This window comes from Pseudochaenichthys georgianus, chromosome 22, assembly GCF_902827115.2.
Source record: "Pseudochaenichthys georgianus chromosome 22, fPseGeo1.2, whole genome shotgun sequence".
In the NCBI taxonomy this organism is placed as follows: domain Eukaryota; kingdom Metazoa; phylum Chordata; class Actinopteri; order Perciformes; family Channichthyidae; genus Pseudochaenichthys; species Pseudochaenichthys georgianus.
Window position 1 is genome coordinate 6126075 of NC_047524.1, and position 17532 is coordinate 6143606.

The 17532-nt window shown below is 42.1% G+C and overlaps 1 protein-coding gene across 1 annotated transcript in view; it reads right to left on the reverse strand.

Moving 5' to 3' along the window:
* Positions 1 to 74: 74 nt before the first annotated feature.
* eif2ak3 (eukaryotic translation initiation factor 2-alpha kinase 3) overlaps positions 75 to 17532 on the reverse strand; it is a 31993-nt gene continuing 14535 nt past the window's right edge. Inside the window, exons 3-18 of the mRNA XM_034111170.1 lie at positions 13767 to 13961; positions 13489 to 13619; positions 12624 to 12879; positions 12343 to 12505; positions 12109 to 12228; positions 11742 to 11864; positions 11374 to 11603; positions 10813 to 10925; positions 8998 to 9120; positions 8392 to 8541; positions 7060 to 7594; positions 5992 to 6165; positions 5572 to 5745; positions 5032 to 5133; positions 4272 to 4334; positions 75 to 2915 (exon numbers count right to left, since the gene is read on the reverse strand). Of these exons, the coding sequence (XP_033967061.1) occupies positions 2733 to 2915; positions 4272 to 4334; positions 5032 to 5133; positions 5572 to 5745; positions 5992 to 6165; positions 7060 to 7594; positions 8392 to 8541; positions 8998 to 9120; positions 10813 to 10925; positions 11374 to 11603; positions 11742 to 11864; positions 12109 to 12228; positions 12343 to 12505; positions 12624 to 12879; positions 13489 to 13619; positions 13767 to 13961 (2835 nt within the window). The 3' untranslated portion in view covers positions 75 to 2732. The remainder of the gene's footprint in view (positions 2916 to 4271; positions 4335 to 5031; positions 5134 to 5571; positions 5746 to 5991; positions 6166 to 7059; positions 7595 to 8391; positions 8542 to 8997; positions 9121 to 10812; positions 10926 to 11373; positions 11604 to 11741; positions 11865 to 12108; positions 12229 to 12342; positions 12506 to 12623; positions 12880 to 13488; positions 13620 to 13766; positions 13962 to 17532) is intronic.

A 17532-nucleotide genomic window follows, 5' to 3' on the forward strand; every position in this document is an offset into this window, starting at 1 on the left:
GGTGATAAATGTCATGATGGTGTAACTGCCCACCTCCAACCCACAGACTGCACACCAAGGACACCAAACTGTAAAACGGTATAGAACAGTTTATTAAATTTAGACTTGTAAGAAGTCATCATATTCCAACGCGCTCCATCGCATGAAGCGCATTCATAATAACACCAACCCGAAAAGGATTGATCACGGTCAGAACATAAATAACGCAAATAAACATATGTACAATTTAACATGAAAAAAGAATGGGGTTTGTGCACAGAAAACTACAGATCCAGACGCAGGCATCAGAGAGACAAAGGAAGGGTTGGATATTTTTCAATTAAACGGTCCTGAAAACTACCTGGACGGCAGGAGTGGAAGGAGGATAAACACAATTCCACAAAGCATGAAAATGAAAAATCTACAGTATAAATCACATTTTCTTGGTTTGAGTGAAAAGAAGGACATCTCTATTAACTCCAATTCTTGACTTGTGTTAATAATTGTATTTATTAAGTTTTGCCATTAACAGCTTTGCTGTTGGAAATCCATATATATATATATATTACTTTAAATTATGAATCCTCTATTCACGGAAACAAAACATTTCCAAGATCCTTTTAGCCTTTTTTGTGGGAGAAAATAATTTCTCATGGATGCATGAATATCTTAAAAATAACAAACACTCAACAAAAGGTGCTACATTCTCAACACTTAAGTAACAGTACATTCTGTTGTTCAAAGAGAAAATTTCGTCTAAATTAGTGGCAGGAGTTTTCACACTCCCCCCCCCCCCCCCCCTCACTTGAGGACATGCCGTTATGGAAATTGTCCTCCCAGTTTCCCTGGAGTTTCCACCCTCATCACTGTGGGAGAACAGTCTGCATTTAAACCTTAAGGAGAGATATAACAACAATAAATGACTCATCTTCAATTGGCTGAATGGATGGATGAACAAACCTCAGTTTGACTTCCTGTATCAAACACAGTCAAGACTTTACAGTAATCAAAACCCTGCAGAATAATCAAAAGAACTGCGCTTATTAAAATAAAAAAGTCGAAAGAAGAGAAGATCCGTAGAAAAGTACAATCATTGAAAGCACATAACAATTAGCAGTTTGTGTGTGAAGTTACAAACAGGTCATGTGACTCTCCCAGCACTTGTTATGTACATAAAACAATGCTAGTGTGGATCACATGACCAACATCAGGTCCAGGTCCCCAGGAGACAACGTAAAGGGGATTAAACAGTTTCATGTGTGTGACTAAATGCCGATTTCCTCATCATGGGAAGGCGGCACACCTCAGTATTTGTCGTGCTTCACCGGGAACACCAGCTGGACGGGGTTGGAGCACAGTAGCACAAATCCCAAACATGTGAGGTGAGTTATTAGTTACTGAAAAGTACACTTTACTGTCTTTCAAATGGCACTCTGGTCCTGCAGGCTCTACTGTGGTGCTACAAGCAGGGTGAACCCCTTCCACTTGGGACCCCACACACATGAAGACAAACACTGAGAATAATTTCAAATAGCGAGTAGAGGTGACCACCGTCATCATCATCATTATCTGTCTCTGGAGGTCACACTATAACATTCAGCTATCCATTAATGGCAGAGATCGTCTCCTCTTCGCTCCCCCTCTCACAGTATATCACACTATCTTACAGTAGCCTCATGAAAAAAGCCATTTACAAGCCTTACAATATGTACAGGATTAATCAAACGTATCGTCTGTTTTAAGAAAGAACAGGATATAAACAGATTTTTCTTCATATGTACAAAGACGAGGTGTTGTAAAATGATTGAGCACCTCAGAGTCATTGTGTAAATGTACACACAGAAAAAACTGCTTCCAAGTACTGGCTTTAAGATAACAAACCCACGCCTTCACTGTGCGATCAGGAACATGCAGGAAAGAGACAGGAGGTTCAGCATTCATTCTAAAGGCAAACCATATCTGATGACCCGGATTCATAAACTCTTCTCTCTACATCACCTTCTCTCGATTAAAAAAAACACATAGGAAAAAGAAGACGGTCTTTTTTTGGTCTCCCATATCAGGCATTTAGGGTGTCAGAACACCAGATAGTGCTCGCACCAGTGATCAGCGCTGCTCACTGGCAGATGATGATCAAGCATCGAAGGCCCCTCTGGAGTGTCCTCTTGGTTTTGATACCTGAGGTGTAGCGTGGGTGAGTGAACACCGGCTGAATGTTGGGAGCAAGCGGCACGTCAGGACCAGACCGGTAACAAGTGATATCCAAAATAATGTCAGAGTAGCAGATGATTGAGTTTGTGAAGTCAGAGTGAGGAAAATGCCGCTTGCTTAACAGGTAAACATCTCAAAACCAATTATCTCTAATGTTCTGTGGTTATAGCTGCGTCTACACTGGTACTTAATGCCATTTAAAATAACCACTCAGAATTATTTGCCTGTGCCGCTTGAGCCAAGTCTGGTCGAGAACATTAAAGAACGGCTGCTCCTTTTAAAAAAGATATTTCGCTTGCAAGTGTGATTACAATTGGGAACGTGGGCAGCATAATGGTGTGTGAATATGTAACTGCATGTGAGTGTGCCAAGGAGAGTTACTGTGCAGGGCTCACAAATATAAAGTCCTGCACATGTACTCGTCAAACTCGGCTATAAAGTCTGAGGCAGTGTGTGATTGCAGAGGGGCTGCAGACCAGCAGGGGAACATGGAGATCGTGGGACAGAGGGTTTACATATTGCGGTTTTTTATTTTGGGGCTTTCAGGTAGACGATGTCTGCCGTGACGGCCGGCCCATGGACGAGGCGCTGTAGGTGCGGGAGCGCTGCCTCACCACCACCCGCCATGGCAGCTCCAGCTCCTGGAAGAGGGGGGTCCCTGTGATCTCGGCTGCCTCGGGACGCTCGCTGGGGCTCCAGGACAGCATACTGCGCACCATACTCAGCTACGAGAGAGGAAACACGGGACAGGGATGATTTTAGAACAGTGTTGTGCTACTTCTATTATCATCATCATCCATTAGATTAATCCATTTGATTCATGTAAACACAAATCCATAGACTAGGCATGGGACCATCTACAAATGTAATTGCGCAACCATCATGGCCAAATTAATTGTGATTCACAATGTTAGACTGATAAGAAATATGCTCAAAACTTAAACATACTGAAATCAAACTCCCTTATATTTTTACAAGACTTTTGTTTCTTGCATTAAAGATGGACAACATGTTCCCTAGTGACCATCAATGTTAGTGAAAAACAAAACAATGATATTTTAAATGAGATGATCATTTGCCACACATGCTTGAATAAAGGATACATAAACAAATTATATCATTGTGAATGTCATGATAATTTGTCATTACATTGTTCACTTTGCTACCATAATAGGGAGCTGTGCAGTTTTTCCTGAAGTAACTCATTAGTATATTCAAAATTATCCTCGTGATGGAAAGTCACCAAGGTCAATTTTTTGCGGGTTTTTATGCGATCTGTGATCAAATCCTCACACACACACACACACACACACACACACACACACACACACACACACACACACACACACACACACACACACACACACACACACACACACACACACACACACACACACACACACACACACACACACACACACACACACACACACACACACACACACACACACACACACACACACACACACACACACACACACACACACACACACACAGGACGTCTAATAATAGCTCACAACAGGTAAAGTTGGATACTGGGATAACAGGGCGAGGGTATGTCCAGTGTTAGATAATGCTATGGGATTATGTTAATCTCATTACACAGTAAACCGGGGTAGAAGGTAAAGAGACCAACCCTTCACCAAGCAGTAGGCCGGGGCCTGGTGTGGTAGTAAGGAACATATTTATGTAATTTGAACATAGTTACGGATAAACTAGTAATAATGGGTTTGTGGATATAGATTTGATTCACAAATCATGTTGATACAACTGCCTCAGATTGTAAAATGAGATATTAACATATTTACCTTGATATTGTGTAAATGAAGGAGTGGAATAATCCAACTCCACCTCCTAATTGGATTAGCTCAGCAGATTTGAATCACAAAGTGGATAATGTTGGTGAGTAAAGGTCATTTGAACAGCCCATATAATGAACATTAACTCTCACAGTCCTGGATGTGTGCCACTTTGTTCATGTACCATAGCTTGTTGTCAGATAATGATCACAACAGTATATCTTCCAGATTCACAAGTAGTTTGTGTTTTCCGCCACAAGATGGCAGCAGTCGGCCACTCACCTCCTGCACGTTGTTTTTGGAGAAGACCTCAGGGAAGCGCAGGGCTCGCACCTCTGTCAGCGTCTGGAAGAAAGGAGGTAAACACCTGTGAGTGGAGCTGCGCCGGCGGATAATCAGAGCCTTTGTTAGCGAGACAAAGAAGTCCCGGTCGATGGCACACACAAGGGCAAAGAAACCATTTATACCGACAACAAAGATCATTCAAATGACAACAGTGATTATGTGTTACAGTTTCCCCAACAGATTTCTCAGATGATACAGAATAATTAACGGGATAAAGGAGCAGACAGAAAGATAAACTGCCTCATTAGGAAGCCTCCCTCTTCTCCAGATAAACAAATAGCAGCAGCGGGGATTCTACTGAAGCCAAAAATGGGATGATATCCTTTTATATTTGCAGTCAGTTTGGTCATTTTAATTGCTTCTCTATTTTAAACTCAGTTTGGGTAAATATTACTTACAACACAAATGTATACAAGAAACACACTTGCTTTTGTTTAATGACCCCGTTGTCAGTTCAGACCTCCCTTTGGTGTGTCTTGCTTTGCCTACAAAGCCTTTTGTTGTTATTCATGTGATTTTCATTGAGTTAATGCTTCACAAACCAATTTGCAACCCTATATTACACAGGCAAATACAAACACAAAGAAATAGATTTAAATGGACTAAAGCACTAATTTGCTTGGCAGTTACAAGCCTTTTAGCGAAATACGAGGAGAAGAAAAAGGACGTAATTATGTGCCGCGTGTTTGTGACTCACCCTTACTCTCTCCATCTGGGTCCTGAAGGGATACAGCAGCTCAAACAGGATCAGACCCAGAGAGTAAATGTCCACTTTGTGAGAGTACGAGTTTCCAGAGAGCTGCGGGGACAAAAAGGAAAAATATGCAATATGAGATGTAAAGTCTCGAAGAGGCAAGAAACTAAATTGAGCTTTTTTTCTGTTGTCTTTTTTCATTTTCAGATTGAAAGACAAGCAAAAACAACATGACAAAACTAAATAGTTAAATACAAAATAAATCGTCTGACATGATAATAATTAAATTCAAGTTTCAGTTTATACAAATACAAACACATAATGGTAATAGTGCAATGGTTTTTCCTCACAGTTAAATGCTATCATAAAATGCATAATAGGATCCCAGATAAAATGAAAGGCCTCTTGTTTTCCATTAAGAATTTAAGTCATTTTCTCCAAAGAGAGGAAGGAAGACATCTCCCTGATCCACTGGCCCACTGTGGCCTCATTACATGTTTCCAAGATGAAGCTATGTAAGCACATAGTCTTGTCTTTGCTCACCTGTTCTGGGCTCATGTACAGCTTGGTGCCGACCTGGCCCGTGTGCCGGGTCAGGAGCGGGGCCGGCGTCAGGGCGCTCGGCTCGTCCTCATCTTCCTCCTGGTCCATGGCCGTCACCAGGCCGAAGTCTCCCACCTTCACCACGTCGTCCAAGGTGAAGAAGATGTTGGAGGGCTGGAGAAACCATGGGGACGAGGTCATGAAAGATGTACCAAACATTAAACATGAAGGCAGAAAGCATTACTAATGCATGGACCAGTACACACCAGTACTCACTCAACAATATTCATGGTGCTATTACTTTGTTTTAAGAAGATTTAAAATGTTTTTAAAGCAGATTCAACACATTTTATTGAACTGCTCTTATACATATAGACTTATGCCTGTATAGTGGACAGTGTGAGGTGTGTGTGTGTTCACCTTGAGGTCTCTGTGCATGAGCCCCTTGCTGTGCAGGAAGTCGACAGCCTCAGCGATCTGGAGGAAGATGTCCAGACACTGGTTGTGCTCCCTCTGCTCCGGGAGGCAGCGCTGAGCCATCCAGTCCTTCAGGTTCTCCTTCCTGCAGAGCTGCATCTGGATGTACAGGTACACCTGGAGACAGGGCCACAATGTTTCAGTACTACATAAAAGGAGTGTGTCAATCATTCAGAGCTATAATCATCTCAGGCCAACATCATGAGTTTTGTTTTCCTTATTAGGATAATGTAGATCAGGGGCGGTTCTAGGGGGGGCAGTGCCCCCCTAACACTGACCTCTGACCCCTTGTGGCCACCCAAACAATGAGAAGTTTTTTTTTTTTTTTAAATGTATATTTTCTGGTACTCGGTTTGCCAAAAACCGCAGGATTTCGTTGCTGTAATGTGAGATTGTGTAAATCTTATGTAAAGTAGAGATGTAACTGTTCATTGCCTTTATTTTTATATAAATATGGTGTTAGTGCAAACATTGCACTATAACTTAAGCTGAAGCTAACAGTAATAACTATAAGATCTATCTGAAATAAATACCAATAACTGTATTGCATTGTTTTCTTATGCGCTATTACTTCATACTGTCTAGTTCTCTTTTTCGTCCTGCATTTATTGTGCCCCCCTCAGAAAATAACTGGCCCCCCAGTGGCCCCCCAGTTAAATTGGTCTAGAACCGCCACTGATGTAGATGAAGTTGTTTGTCCCAAATGATAGCTGGTACGATTTTGAGCAAAAAATAATTATTTGTTTTAATTATGAAAATGTCTGTTTAATAATGAATACTCTTACTAATGTGTCATTGCTAATTTGCACAAAACACATCAACATCAGCAGCTACCATTATTTATCTTTAAAATTGGTAAAAAGAAAACATTCTCCTTGAGATAAAGAATACTTGTAACTAGTACTCCTGCGTGTACAATAGTATTGATTCATATTAATAATGAAGGGTCATAATGAACATAAGATTGTGACACCACTGTATAACAGCTGATTGAGTGAATGACTGACTGACCTTGGGAGAGGGCTGGGGCCGGGGGGCTGGAGGTGTTGTGGGGAGAGCCAGGGTGAGTGATGTTGGCCGGGGAGGAGAGGAAGAGGTGGTGGGGACAGATTCCTGCTGGTTCCTGGTGTGTGATGAAGACGAGCTGTTTTTCTCCGTCGTCGTACTCGGACTGGCTGCACCGGAAACCGAGTCCGTCTCTGCGTCGGCATCTCGGTCGCATCCCGAGTCCTCGAACACGATGTCGAAGGAGGAAGAGGTGCAGTCGCTGGGGCCTCGGGGGGGACACAGCTCGAAGGAGTTGGGGGTGTCCGAGGCGTCGGGGTCGGCCTGGCTGTCCCTCTCCGACGTCAGGGTGTCGTGTCCCAGTATCGGGTGGAAGGACAGGTCTCCGTCATCGGTGCTGCTGGAGAGCATGGCCTGAGAGGAAGAGACCTCCAAAGCGTCTCCTGCAGGGCCCGGGACCGGAGACACGGAGCTGGACACCGGGACTTTGACCGACAGCACCTCCATGTGGTCAACGAAGCTCATTGGCCAGTCAGTGGTGCTGAAAGAGAAAGGAGGGTTGTGGTTGTTGTTGTTGTTGTGGGGTTACTACCATCTTGTCATTCGAATGAACTGTGCTTTAAAATAACACAACAGTTTGTAAAATACTAATCCAGATGTTTTTGGGCTACCAATGTTTTTATAGAAGTCAGAGGGGATCTCTTGCGACAAATTGTCCCAAGCTCAATTCACCTAGTGCTTCTTTTGGCAACAATCATCCCAAATAAAGTTAAATAAAAGGGTTGAAGACAGCAAGACTTTAAGTGCTGCAAACATTCTTGTGTGAATATGCATTTTTAATGTAACATCTGTTGCCAGGGGATTATACGCAAGTGACGTGAGCCGATGTCAAGTCGTTTGTGGTGTAATACATGTCAGAAATGCCATTATTCTTAGAGATGAGCAGATCGCCTCCAACGTCATCCAAATAAATCATCCATCCCCCCACCCACCTGGAGTCATTATTTGTCCAATTTAAAGATCCATATTGTGATGAGATATCACGCTAAAGTAGACTTTAATTAATTTAAACAATTATTTTTTCATATATTTCTCACTAAATAAAATATATTTAGATCTAAAGATTTTAATGAACATATTTATCCATAAGGATTTATTATTTCAACCAGCTACATCCCATCTGCTATCAATCAGAAATATCAGCCTGCGTGATTGGCCTGTAGGGAGGGGCGGCCCTGGCTATGACCACCAGATCACTAATGGCTGACCTCACCTCACCTGTCCATGTTAGCCTCGCTGAACCGTACAGGATAGAAATGTTTAAGAGCGCCGGCTTACCTGGCATCCTTCAGCCACCTCTGGTCCATCTCCTCCTGCCAGCCCTCGGGGGGGCTCTCTTGCCAGGCGTTGAAGTACCGGATAATCCCCGGGTGCTCCAGCTTGGCCAGGGCCTTCACCTCTCGCATCACCTTCTCACGGGCCAGCTCCCTGTGTGACGAAGACTCAGATTCAGGGTTTCATTCACATTTAGGACACTTTATTGTTTAGGAATTCAACATTTTTAGGATTTGTGTGTGGGAACAATGTGGAATTGTTGCATCACACTAACTCACTTTAACAGTATTCATTCCAAAAGGCTCAATAAAGATATCAACAAAAACAATGGGAATACAAAAAAAGTGATATGCTTTATGTTCCAGTCAAAAAAGGGCTAACATGTAAATAAATACAGAGCTGCTGTGGCTAAAACACTACATTTACACGCTTGTCAGTTTAAATATAAATGCATGGCTAATATTTATACAGAAGTGTCATTGCCTCTGTGTGTGGATAAGCAGGTTTCCGCTTACATAACTCAGTGTAAGGGCTTTAAATAACAGAGAGATGAAGGAAGAGCGAATAGCCTGCAGCGGGAGGTCTGTGGTAACCGACGAGAGGCGCTACCTGTTGGGCAGACGGATTCTTTTGATGGCGTAGTTGCAGTCGTCCACTTGGTTGCGGGCTTCAAACACAACGCCGAACCCCCCGCGGCCAAGGCACTGCACCGGCTCAAAATCAGTCAGGTACCTGGGGAGAAGACACTTTGGTTGTTAATGGGCATTGAAGAATCACTCTGATCCAGGTGGAAGAAAGCAGCTGCGTCATCACCTACATTCCTGACAATTCAAAAGACCTGGTCGAATACAATTCACTGCGGTCACGGAGGCTTATTTAGTGGTAACAGGCTATTAAAAGGGAAGGAATGAATACCAGCCAAATCCCTGTAAAGGCTGGCAGGTAACCAACTCAGAGCTCAACAGTTTAACTAATTCAAAACAATTGCAGTGCTGACAGAAAAACACATGCCCGTCACTATTAAAAACAAAATAACTTAAAAGATTAATAGACTTACAAAGCTTGCAAAAATGGAGGGAAGATGATTTGAGTATTAACCAAACTATTTTTTATTTATTATTATGTATAACATTTTTTAACTTTTTTTAATAAACATGGTTTGCGAGTTTTTTTATAATTCTTCACCACAAAAAAAAAAATCTTTGTTATGTTATATTTTCAAACATTCTCAAAACAGAAGAAAAATTATATATAATACAATATAATTATGTAAAAACGTCTGTGGAAAACCATTCATCCTCAGTTCCTCCTTTTGAAAAGATGGATTGTTTTTTATTTAACAGCTAGACAGACACTACTGAGACATTGGAAGAAAAAGCACCACTTAAAGAATGGGCTACACCAATGGCTCTATAGCTGCTGCAGTGTAACTAATGCACTGCTGGGTTTAGCCCTGGAGAAGATGAGAGTTTGGTTTTATCAATTCCATTTACTCATATTTTGTACATGCATTTAATGAAGGTTTAAAGCATTTTTATGAGCATTGTTGTACTGTAAGCATGTTATATTGAGGTTAGTTGTCTCAAGACGCCGTGGTCTAAAATAAGGTTTGGGAACTGCTGCTCTACAAACTGTCTCAGCCTCCCTCCTCGGGCTCCTCTGGGGATTGAGGGCTGTCTTATTAGAACATATGTGATTCAGGCCGTGGTTCCTGATCTCTATCTCCAGCCTGACGATCCTGACTCACGGCTGCCTCAGCTGCTGCAACAGCTTCACTTCTATTTTGGGAAACTTCTTTGGCGAGAGACATTTGCATTTATTTCAGCTGCAGGAAAGGGGAGGGTGAGTGTTTGTCATTTTGGGGTGGATCAAATGAAACGATGTGCAGGTGTTGACAACAGCAGGGGGGAAAAGCAGTTTAATCAGATTCTTTCTTGCGTTTAGGGCGGGGGGAGAGCCGAATTTCAGCTAAAGATTGTAAACATGCAAACTCCATCGATCACTCGACAGGAGGTCAGTGACAGCCCATAAATAACGGCTACTATTTCATATCTGGGGTGTCCAAAATAACAAACTAAAACTTCTGACAATGTGCTGACAGTGATGTAAAGTGACACCGGCCCTGTGGCAGATGCTGCTGGGTGGGGTCTGCGGGGGCCAAGGTCATTTTCATTTGTTGGCAAACAGCTGAGTTATCCAATCATGCTCAACTACAACTCCTATCCCCGATCTCTGCCTGGAAGACCGGTGGTCACCATGGTAACAGTGCCCAGTCTTACCTTGTTAGAGTGAGTAACTTTAAAGCGTGAGGATATCAGTTCCTCTGCACAGTAGTAGTGTTTTGTCACATTCTCCTGAGTCATGATAGAAACATGTATGTACATGTGGGGTTTCTTTCAGCATCACAGCGTGTTGATGATTTACCTGGACACATATTCGCTGGAACGGGTCTCCATAGCAACCGGCTCTTTGGATTCCACAACATCAAGGTCAAACTTGCAGTCTGTCTGGCACTGCGTCTCCGACTCCTTACGTTGCTTTTTAGGGGCAGAAGCAGGACAGGAAGGACACAATATGTTAACTAGTTGTCGATGAAAGAAACAATAATCTCTCTTTGACTAGTTGTGAAAATATTTCCCCATCAGGAAGCCATTATCCTTACCGAATAACAATCATGATCACAAATCTTTAAAGATTTTACAAGTGCAGTAACCTGAAGCACTTTTATTTTGAGATTCGTTTGAGTCAGAGAAGAAAATCATCATACTTTTGAAATTCAATTTTCAATTAAAGAAAAGTTACAAAATTGTTTGTGCATCTTTGCTTCTCTAATCATCATGCGTGGTCTCATATGTGTAAGCTGTTTGTAATACTCCACACTGGTTAAAATGGTTGCCCACTGTGTCTAACATTAACATTACATGCCAACCAGCAGCAGTCACTGTCTGTATGTGGGTCTCGTGCAGGCTGTGTCTGTGGTCTTACCCTCACATAGGCCACCGGGGCGGGGGGGTGGAAGAATTTTCGGACGATATAAGTGGTGGTGGCGATGCATAAGATGATGGTGCCGAGGATCTCCTTCCACCATGGCAGCAGCAGCACAGGGTCCTTCCTCCTACGACTCTCTCCTCCCGCCCCGTCTTTATTTATAATGATTATGGCACTGTCACGTTTCCCCCGGTAACGCTTGGTGTAGGGGAAGTAGTAACCGTTATCTACAGAGAGGCAAAGTCAAAATAAGTTGGATTTTCTTCACTTTGTCCCTCTCATCCAATTCACTTTTTTAGGTGCCAATACAGTATGTCTTCGTGTTTGAGACTTGAATGTGTTCTTTTACAGTATTAGGCTCTTACCATATGGATACTGAAGGATGGACAGGGCTCCGTTGCTGTATTCTTCATGGGAGAACTTGTCATTATTCAGACACTTGTCGAATTCATCAGAGCCGACCAGGGCTGGTGTCCGTGATGGGGAATCTGTGTCAAGGACAACATGAATGAGTTCTCAAAAGGTCAGACTAATAATCGCAGCATAGTCATACATGAAGGGAAATGATGAAAACACTACTAATTTATTCAAAGATTTCTTGTAAACAAGACATAGCATCACTATGTGTTGAAAGACAAATAATAAAACCAGTGTTTGGGGACTTTCTCAATCTACAAGTTGCCCATACAAACTGAATTGAGCCAATACTTATGCAAAAGGAGGTTTACTTACGGATGAGAGGCTTCCACTTGACCGTGGGTAGTGGAATGATGTCCGATCCGATAGCTTTGGAAGGGAACTTTTCACTGATCCTCACTGAGGACTGGAGGTAAAGCTGTCCCTGGTACATTCCTGAGGAAACAAATGCAAAGGAATTGTATTTAATCATAAACAACTGTCACAGAAATAGGAAATATTGCAACCACACATTAGGAATAAGCACAAGCATGCAGTGTATGCATTTACCAAGGTAAACACTGGACTCTTCCTCTCCTCTTGCCCTCTTTGTCTCCTCATCCTGGTCCTCATCCATTTCCGACTGGCTGTTGTAGGCGTTGTCGTCAAACAGGGCGATGGGTGTGACTTTACCCCCGCCCACCAGCCAAGCAGAAGCGATGGGTGTGCAGAACTACGGGACACAGGGGATGCAGAGTTGGTTAAGCACAACATTTAACTTATTTTGAGCAAATAAACCACGAGCCTAGTTTAAATGGCACTGAACCCAGACGAAGAGGTGTTCCTCTCACCTGACGTTCCCAGACCAGCTGTCCGTCAGGCTCCGTGCTGAAGGCCATGACCTTCCAATCGGGAACAGACACTTTGATGACGACGTCCAGATTTTGGTTCTGCTGGTTCTTCGTCTGCTCTCTCTCTTTTGGTTCATCGGTGATGACGCGCTGACTCTCCCTCCAGTCGCCACTAGCAACCTCTCCCTCCAGGAAGTTCATCCCAGACGTCTCAGGGAGGAGCTTCAGCTCAAAGTTTCCAACGCTGAAGTTCCACCTGGGATAAGCAGTGATAGTACACAACTTAATAAACAAACTAAATAACACCTTCTTAAATATCTATATTTGATACCATCAGTGATTCCATATTGATGCAACATTGAGGGCATGACATGTTTTATTTAAAGATCAACAGTGGTGGTATATCAACTTGCTATGAGAAGAGAGAGCAGAAAAATCAACTGAATAATAATAATGCAGAAAAATGGGTTTAAATATACAGTATTGGTCTAAATAGTCACTTTATATAGTTTAAAACACGACAATGTAAACAAAAGCAATATATTCAATTAGCCACAGCCTGCTGAGAGGCAGATGGTAGAAATATTGTCAAGAAAATAAAGTATAATACTTCATGTTCAGATTTCAAATTGGTGTGAAACATAGGAAACTAGATTGAATAATATCATAAGAACTATCTGGTCAGTGTGGTAAAGCAACAGGTGGATAAAAGGTTAACTGACTTTATTTAAGACCTTTGACAGAAAGTCAAGGGGGTGCCTGTTGCCCTTTGTGGAGGAGCCCGCACGACACAGTATCTGCTGTCACATTCCCTGACTGACAGTGACAGGCTGATTGGCTGATTGGCTGATTGAATACAACTCACTTCTCCATCCCTGATCGGGGCCTGATGGCTCGCACAGTCTTTTGAGTGCGCTGCAGGAGGAGCACGTCTTCGCTCAGCATCTCCTCCTCCCCCCAGCGACTGCAGCCCACCGTAGAGCAGATGTACCGGAGCTGAGGCAAAAAACATGAGGGGGGTTATTATAATGGGTAAGGACACGTTGTTTACTATAACTCACAATGTTAGTAAGAGTGGGGAGATATCATTAAATTATTTAAAATGCATGTAGCACAAGCTTTAATTAAAGTCATTTCACTGACCTTGCCACTGTAGGCCCCCAGGCCATAGGTGGTGAGAGATTTGCCCCCTACCAGGACGGTATCCTCCCCGATCCGGTAAGATGAATCCAGCAGGGACTCCACGCTGAAAGGCACGGACTCCATACTCTCCCTGTCCCGGTTCCACTGGAACAAGGCACCGTCCAGTGAAGGGATGATCATCTTATTGCCAAACACCTGCAGGGACAAACAGGTGGGATTTTAAGAGTTGGTTACTGACGTGTCAAAAACGAGTTGATGTTTATGCGCTGGAAAAGCAATTAGCATTGACAGAAGAAATGGTACGGATTTGGTAGATTGACGTTCAACATGCCAAGATTTTTTAAATTTGCATCTTGGTTATAAAACATTTAAAAAAAAAAAAGGCATGTGCCGGGTCAAGTGGGTCGAACCATGGACCCTCTTCCCCAGCTAAATCTGGCAGGTTTTCTAGCTTTTGTTTAATTCTTTTCAGTATTCTGCTTAATTGCAACACAGTGCTTGTTTGCTTAAAATAAATGATAAAACAATTGCCAATTTTTTTGCAAGTTTAGCTGAACACAAAAGGAACCAATAAAAAAAGGAGGTTAGCAAAGTGTAATCTTATGACTAACTGTGTTTATTTTTGACAACAATAAAATAAACTAATACAGTGCATCCCGACTTTTCCATTTATTACTTTGGTCTGATGCAATGTTTTTTAACACACACCAAACCTCCTGGAATATTTAAACAGTTTCAAAAAGTCGTTTTTTTTGGCACAGACAGACAATCGTTAAAAGCACTTGAAATATTGCCCACACACATACAACAGTGTCCGACACACATCGGCCCACAAAGCAGCAGCTGTAGCCTCCTTTAGACCATTACACATCTAAGAGCCTAAGTAATTAACCTGGGTATTTAAAAAACCTTGGAGTGTGTGTGTGTGTGTGTGTTTCTGGGTGTACTATCAGTCGCTCACGGCAGGGGGGCAGCGAGGATGACATCATTGCAAAAAGCTGAGCCTAATCCCGATTCAACCTTCACAGCTTTAGTTCGTCTGCTAACAACAACTACAGACTGTCAGAGATCAAGTTGTGACTCATTGTTTTCAACAAGGTGCTCAGTGACCTAAAAGTGGAATTTGATATATAAGTGAATCCTTGTTGGCTTTGCACGATAGTTTATTAGGTAACTCGGTTAACACCATCAGGTTTTCTTTTGTATTGTCTTAATTTGATTGTTCAGAATATTGTTAAGAATATTCATTGCTTCTTAAAAAAGGGTGCATTTTTCTATTATTTTATCATTATAACAGAGGCTTTGAATATTATATAAAAAAACGACAATTACAACATTTATCCGAAATATGTATGGGACAATATTATATATTTTTTAAGTAGTTATGACAGGCCTAATCCATTGTATTGTTAATACTTTCAAAAGATGCTGATGGTGTCAAAGCAGTGACCTGTAAAGCACCTCGTTTCAGACATACTATCAAGTGTAGTTGCTTTGTGGTGGATTAAAAAAATGCCAGGAAGGAGAAATGTGGCAGAATGATTTATTAGGAGAGCAGAGCCAAGAGCAGAGGTGATGTCATCGTTTTAGAGGGGAGGGGGGGGTGGTGCTTTGGAGACAAGAGGAGGATAAATTTAGCAAGTGAAAGGAGGAGGGGTTGACAGTCTGACCATCACATCACACCATGCTGGTTGGCTGTGGGGGAGCAAAGAGGTTTACAGCAGAGGGGAACTTCTCAAAGCTGTGGGTGAGTCATCCTGCTCCTGATGCCTTAATCCATGACTCTGATCCAGCAGCAGTTACCCAGCATCCCTTCTGTCAGCTGCTCCTTTAACCATCCACACCACGTCCCCAGACATATGTAACATCATTTCTCAAAAGCGAATTAGATTTAGTAAAGTAGACTTTTTTGAGCGCACTACATCATTACCGTCACATCACATATTTGAAGTCAGGCAGGCATATTTGATTAATTTGTAATATTTTCTTTGTTATGACTAAGTTAGCAGGGCCTTGAAATCTATGAGAACTCTTCACAGTGTCATAAGAGTCTATTGAGCTGTGGCATGTGGTATTTAAGAGCTGTCAAAAATATCTGAAATTGCTTTGACAGATAGTGACAGCTCTTGAATCATAGAGTAACCGCCGGTCTTTATGAATGTCATCAAAGAAGGCACTTAAGGTAAGCGATTGAAAGTGGCTAAGTAAAGATAAGACAGTGATGACTTCTTCAGTTAAATATTGTGAGATGCCAATTATTTTCCACCTGCCCCAAAATGTTATTTACCAATTAAAATAAAGCAAATAGAAATCCCCCTAGCCATTACATGCAGTTCATTAAAATGTAAATCTATAAGTATGTTATTTGAAATGTGTGGCTTCATAGCATCACAGAAAAATCTAGGTTTCAGCTAAATTACTTATTTTTGTAAACCCTTTCTTGCTCATATGAAAACAACCCCATCAAAGCATATAAAGGTATCCTTTGATGAGCTGTGAATGAAATGATAATCAACGTCCCACCCCTCCTCTATCTCTTTGTCTCATTTGTTTTCATCAAGTGTGTTTTTACCCTCGTTCTCGTTTTGTTTTTAAAGGGTTTGTGGAGGTGTCGTACTTTTGGTAGATGTTGAAAAGCACAATAATGTTTTTTTAAAGAAAACTGGCTTACATTTTGGAGAACAATATAACATTCTAAAGAGTTTATCACTTAAAATAATATTCTAAATTATTAAAATAAACTGACTGCTGAGCAAAACCAGTTTCCTTTTTCTTTGAATTGCCAATGTCTATTCATTTTTTAGGAGCTTTAACTCAGTCAAGTCTTACCCTCTTTCCTTTTTTCAACGTGTGGATCCATGCCCCTTTTTACGAAGAGATCCACTATCTAACTGAGAACAGAGCCATTCATTCAATTTGTTGTACCCATGTAGGGACTAGGGAGCATGCAGGGTGTGTTTTCATTGTGTAAGGTCAGGTTCCTGTTTAACATGTGTGATTTTACACCTCGCAGCACCAACAGTATAAGTGCACGGTGTTATGAGGATTATTGGTTTATGTATATTTAATAGTATACAGTTTAATGGAGGTATTCATCCTAAGTAATCCAAGTGTGCTGGAGAGCTTAATGAGCATTTGATATTAGTTATTTTGTGGTTGTATCTAACTCTTGGGAATTGTGGGGGTGTAGGGTCAGAGAGTGGTCTGGCGGTGGTGTGTCTGTGTGTCTGTGTGTGTTGCTGTCAAACAGTGTCAGCTATCACCCGCAGCAAATGTGGCACTGTTGGCCCACAAGGCCACTGCTCTACTAAGGCGGCAGACAGAGTGAGAGCAGGAGACCGAAAGAGAGATGGTGATGCTGGTGGTTGGAGAATAACAGAAAAAACACAAAAAAGCCCTATAAAAATAAAATCAGAGAAGCCGGAATAACAGTTCGACTTTGTGCCACAAATATCACCCGTCTGACCTTTTTAATTTCCTTTCTCCGCGCTGGAAGAATGATTGCTTGTCACATTATTCACAGCCCGGCTATTGATCGTAAGTCATTGTGTCGTGATCAATGGAATTCTCTCATCGTCCATTCATTCACACGGCATGCCAGCAGAGGTAAGCATGTGTGTGTATTGTCTGCTGTGTGACATCATCTCTGGTCTGAGGCATTACCTCACCTCCCCTAATCACCCTGCCCCCCCCTTCTTTCTTCATCCCTCTAACCCCCCCACCCAACCTCCCCCCCCCCCCCCACTGGCATGACTCACTCCACATT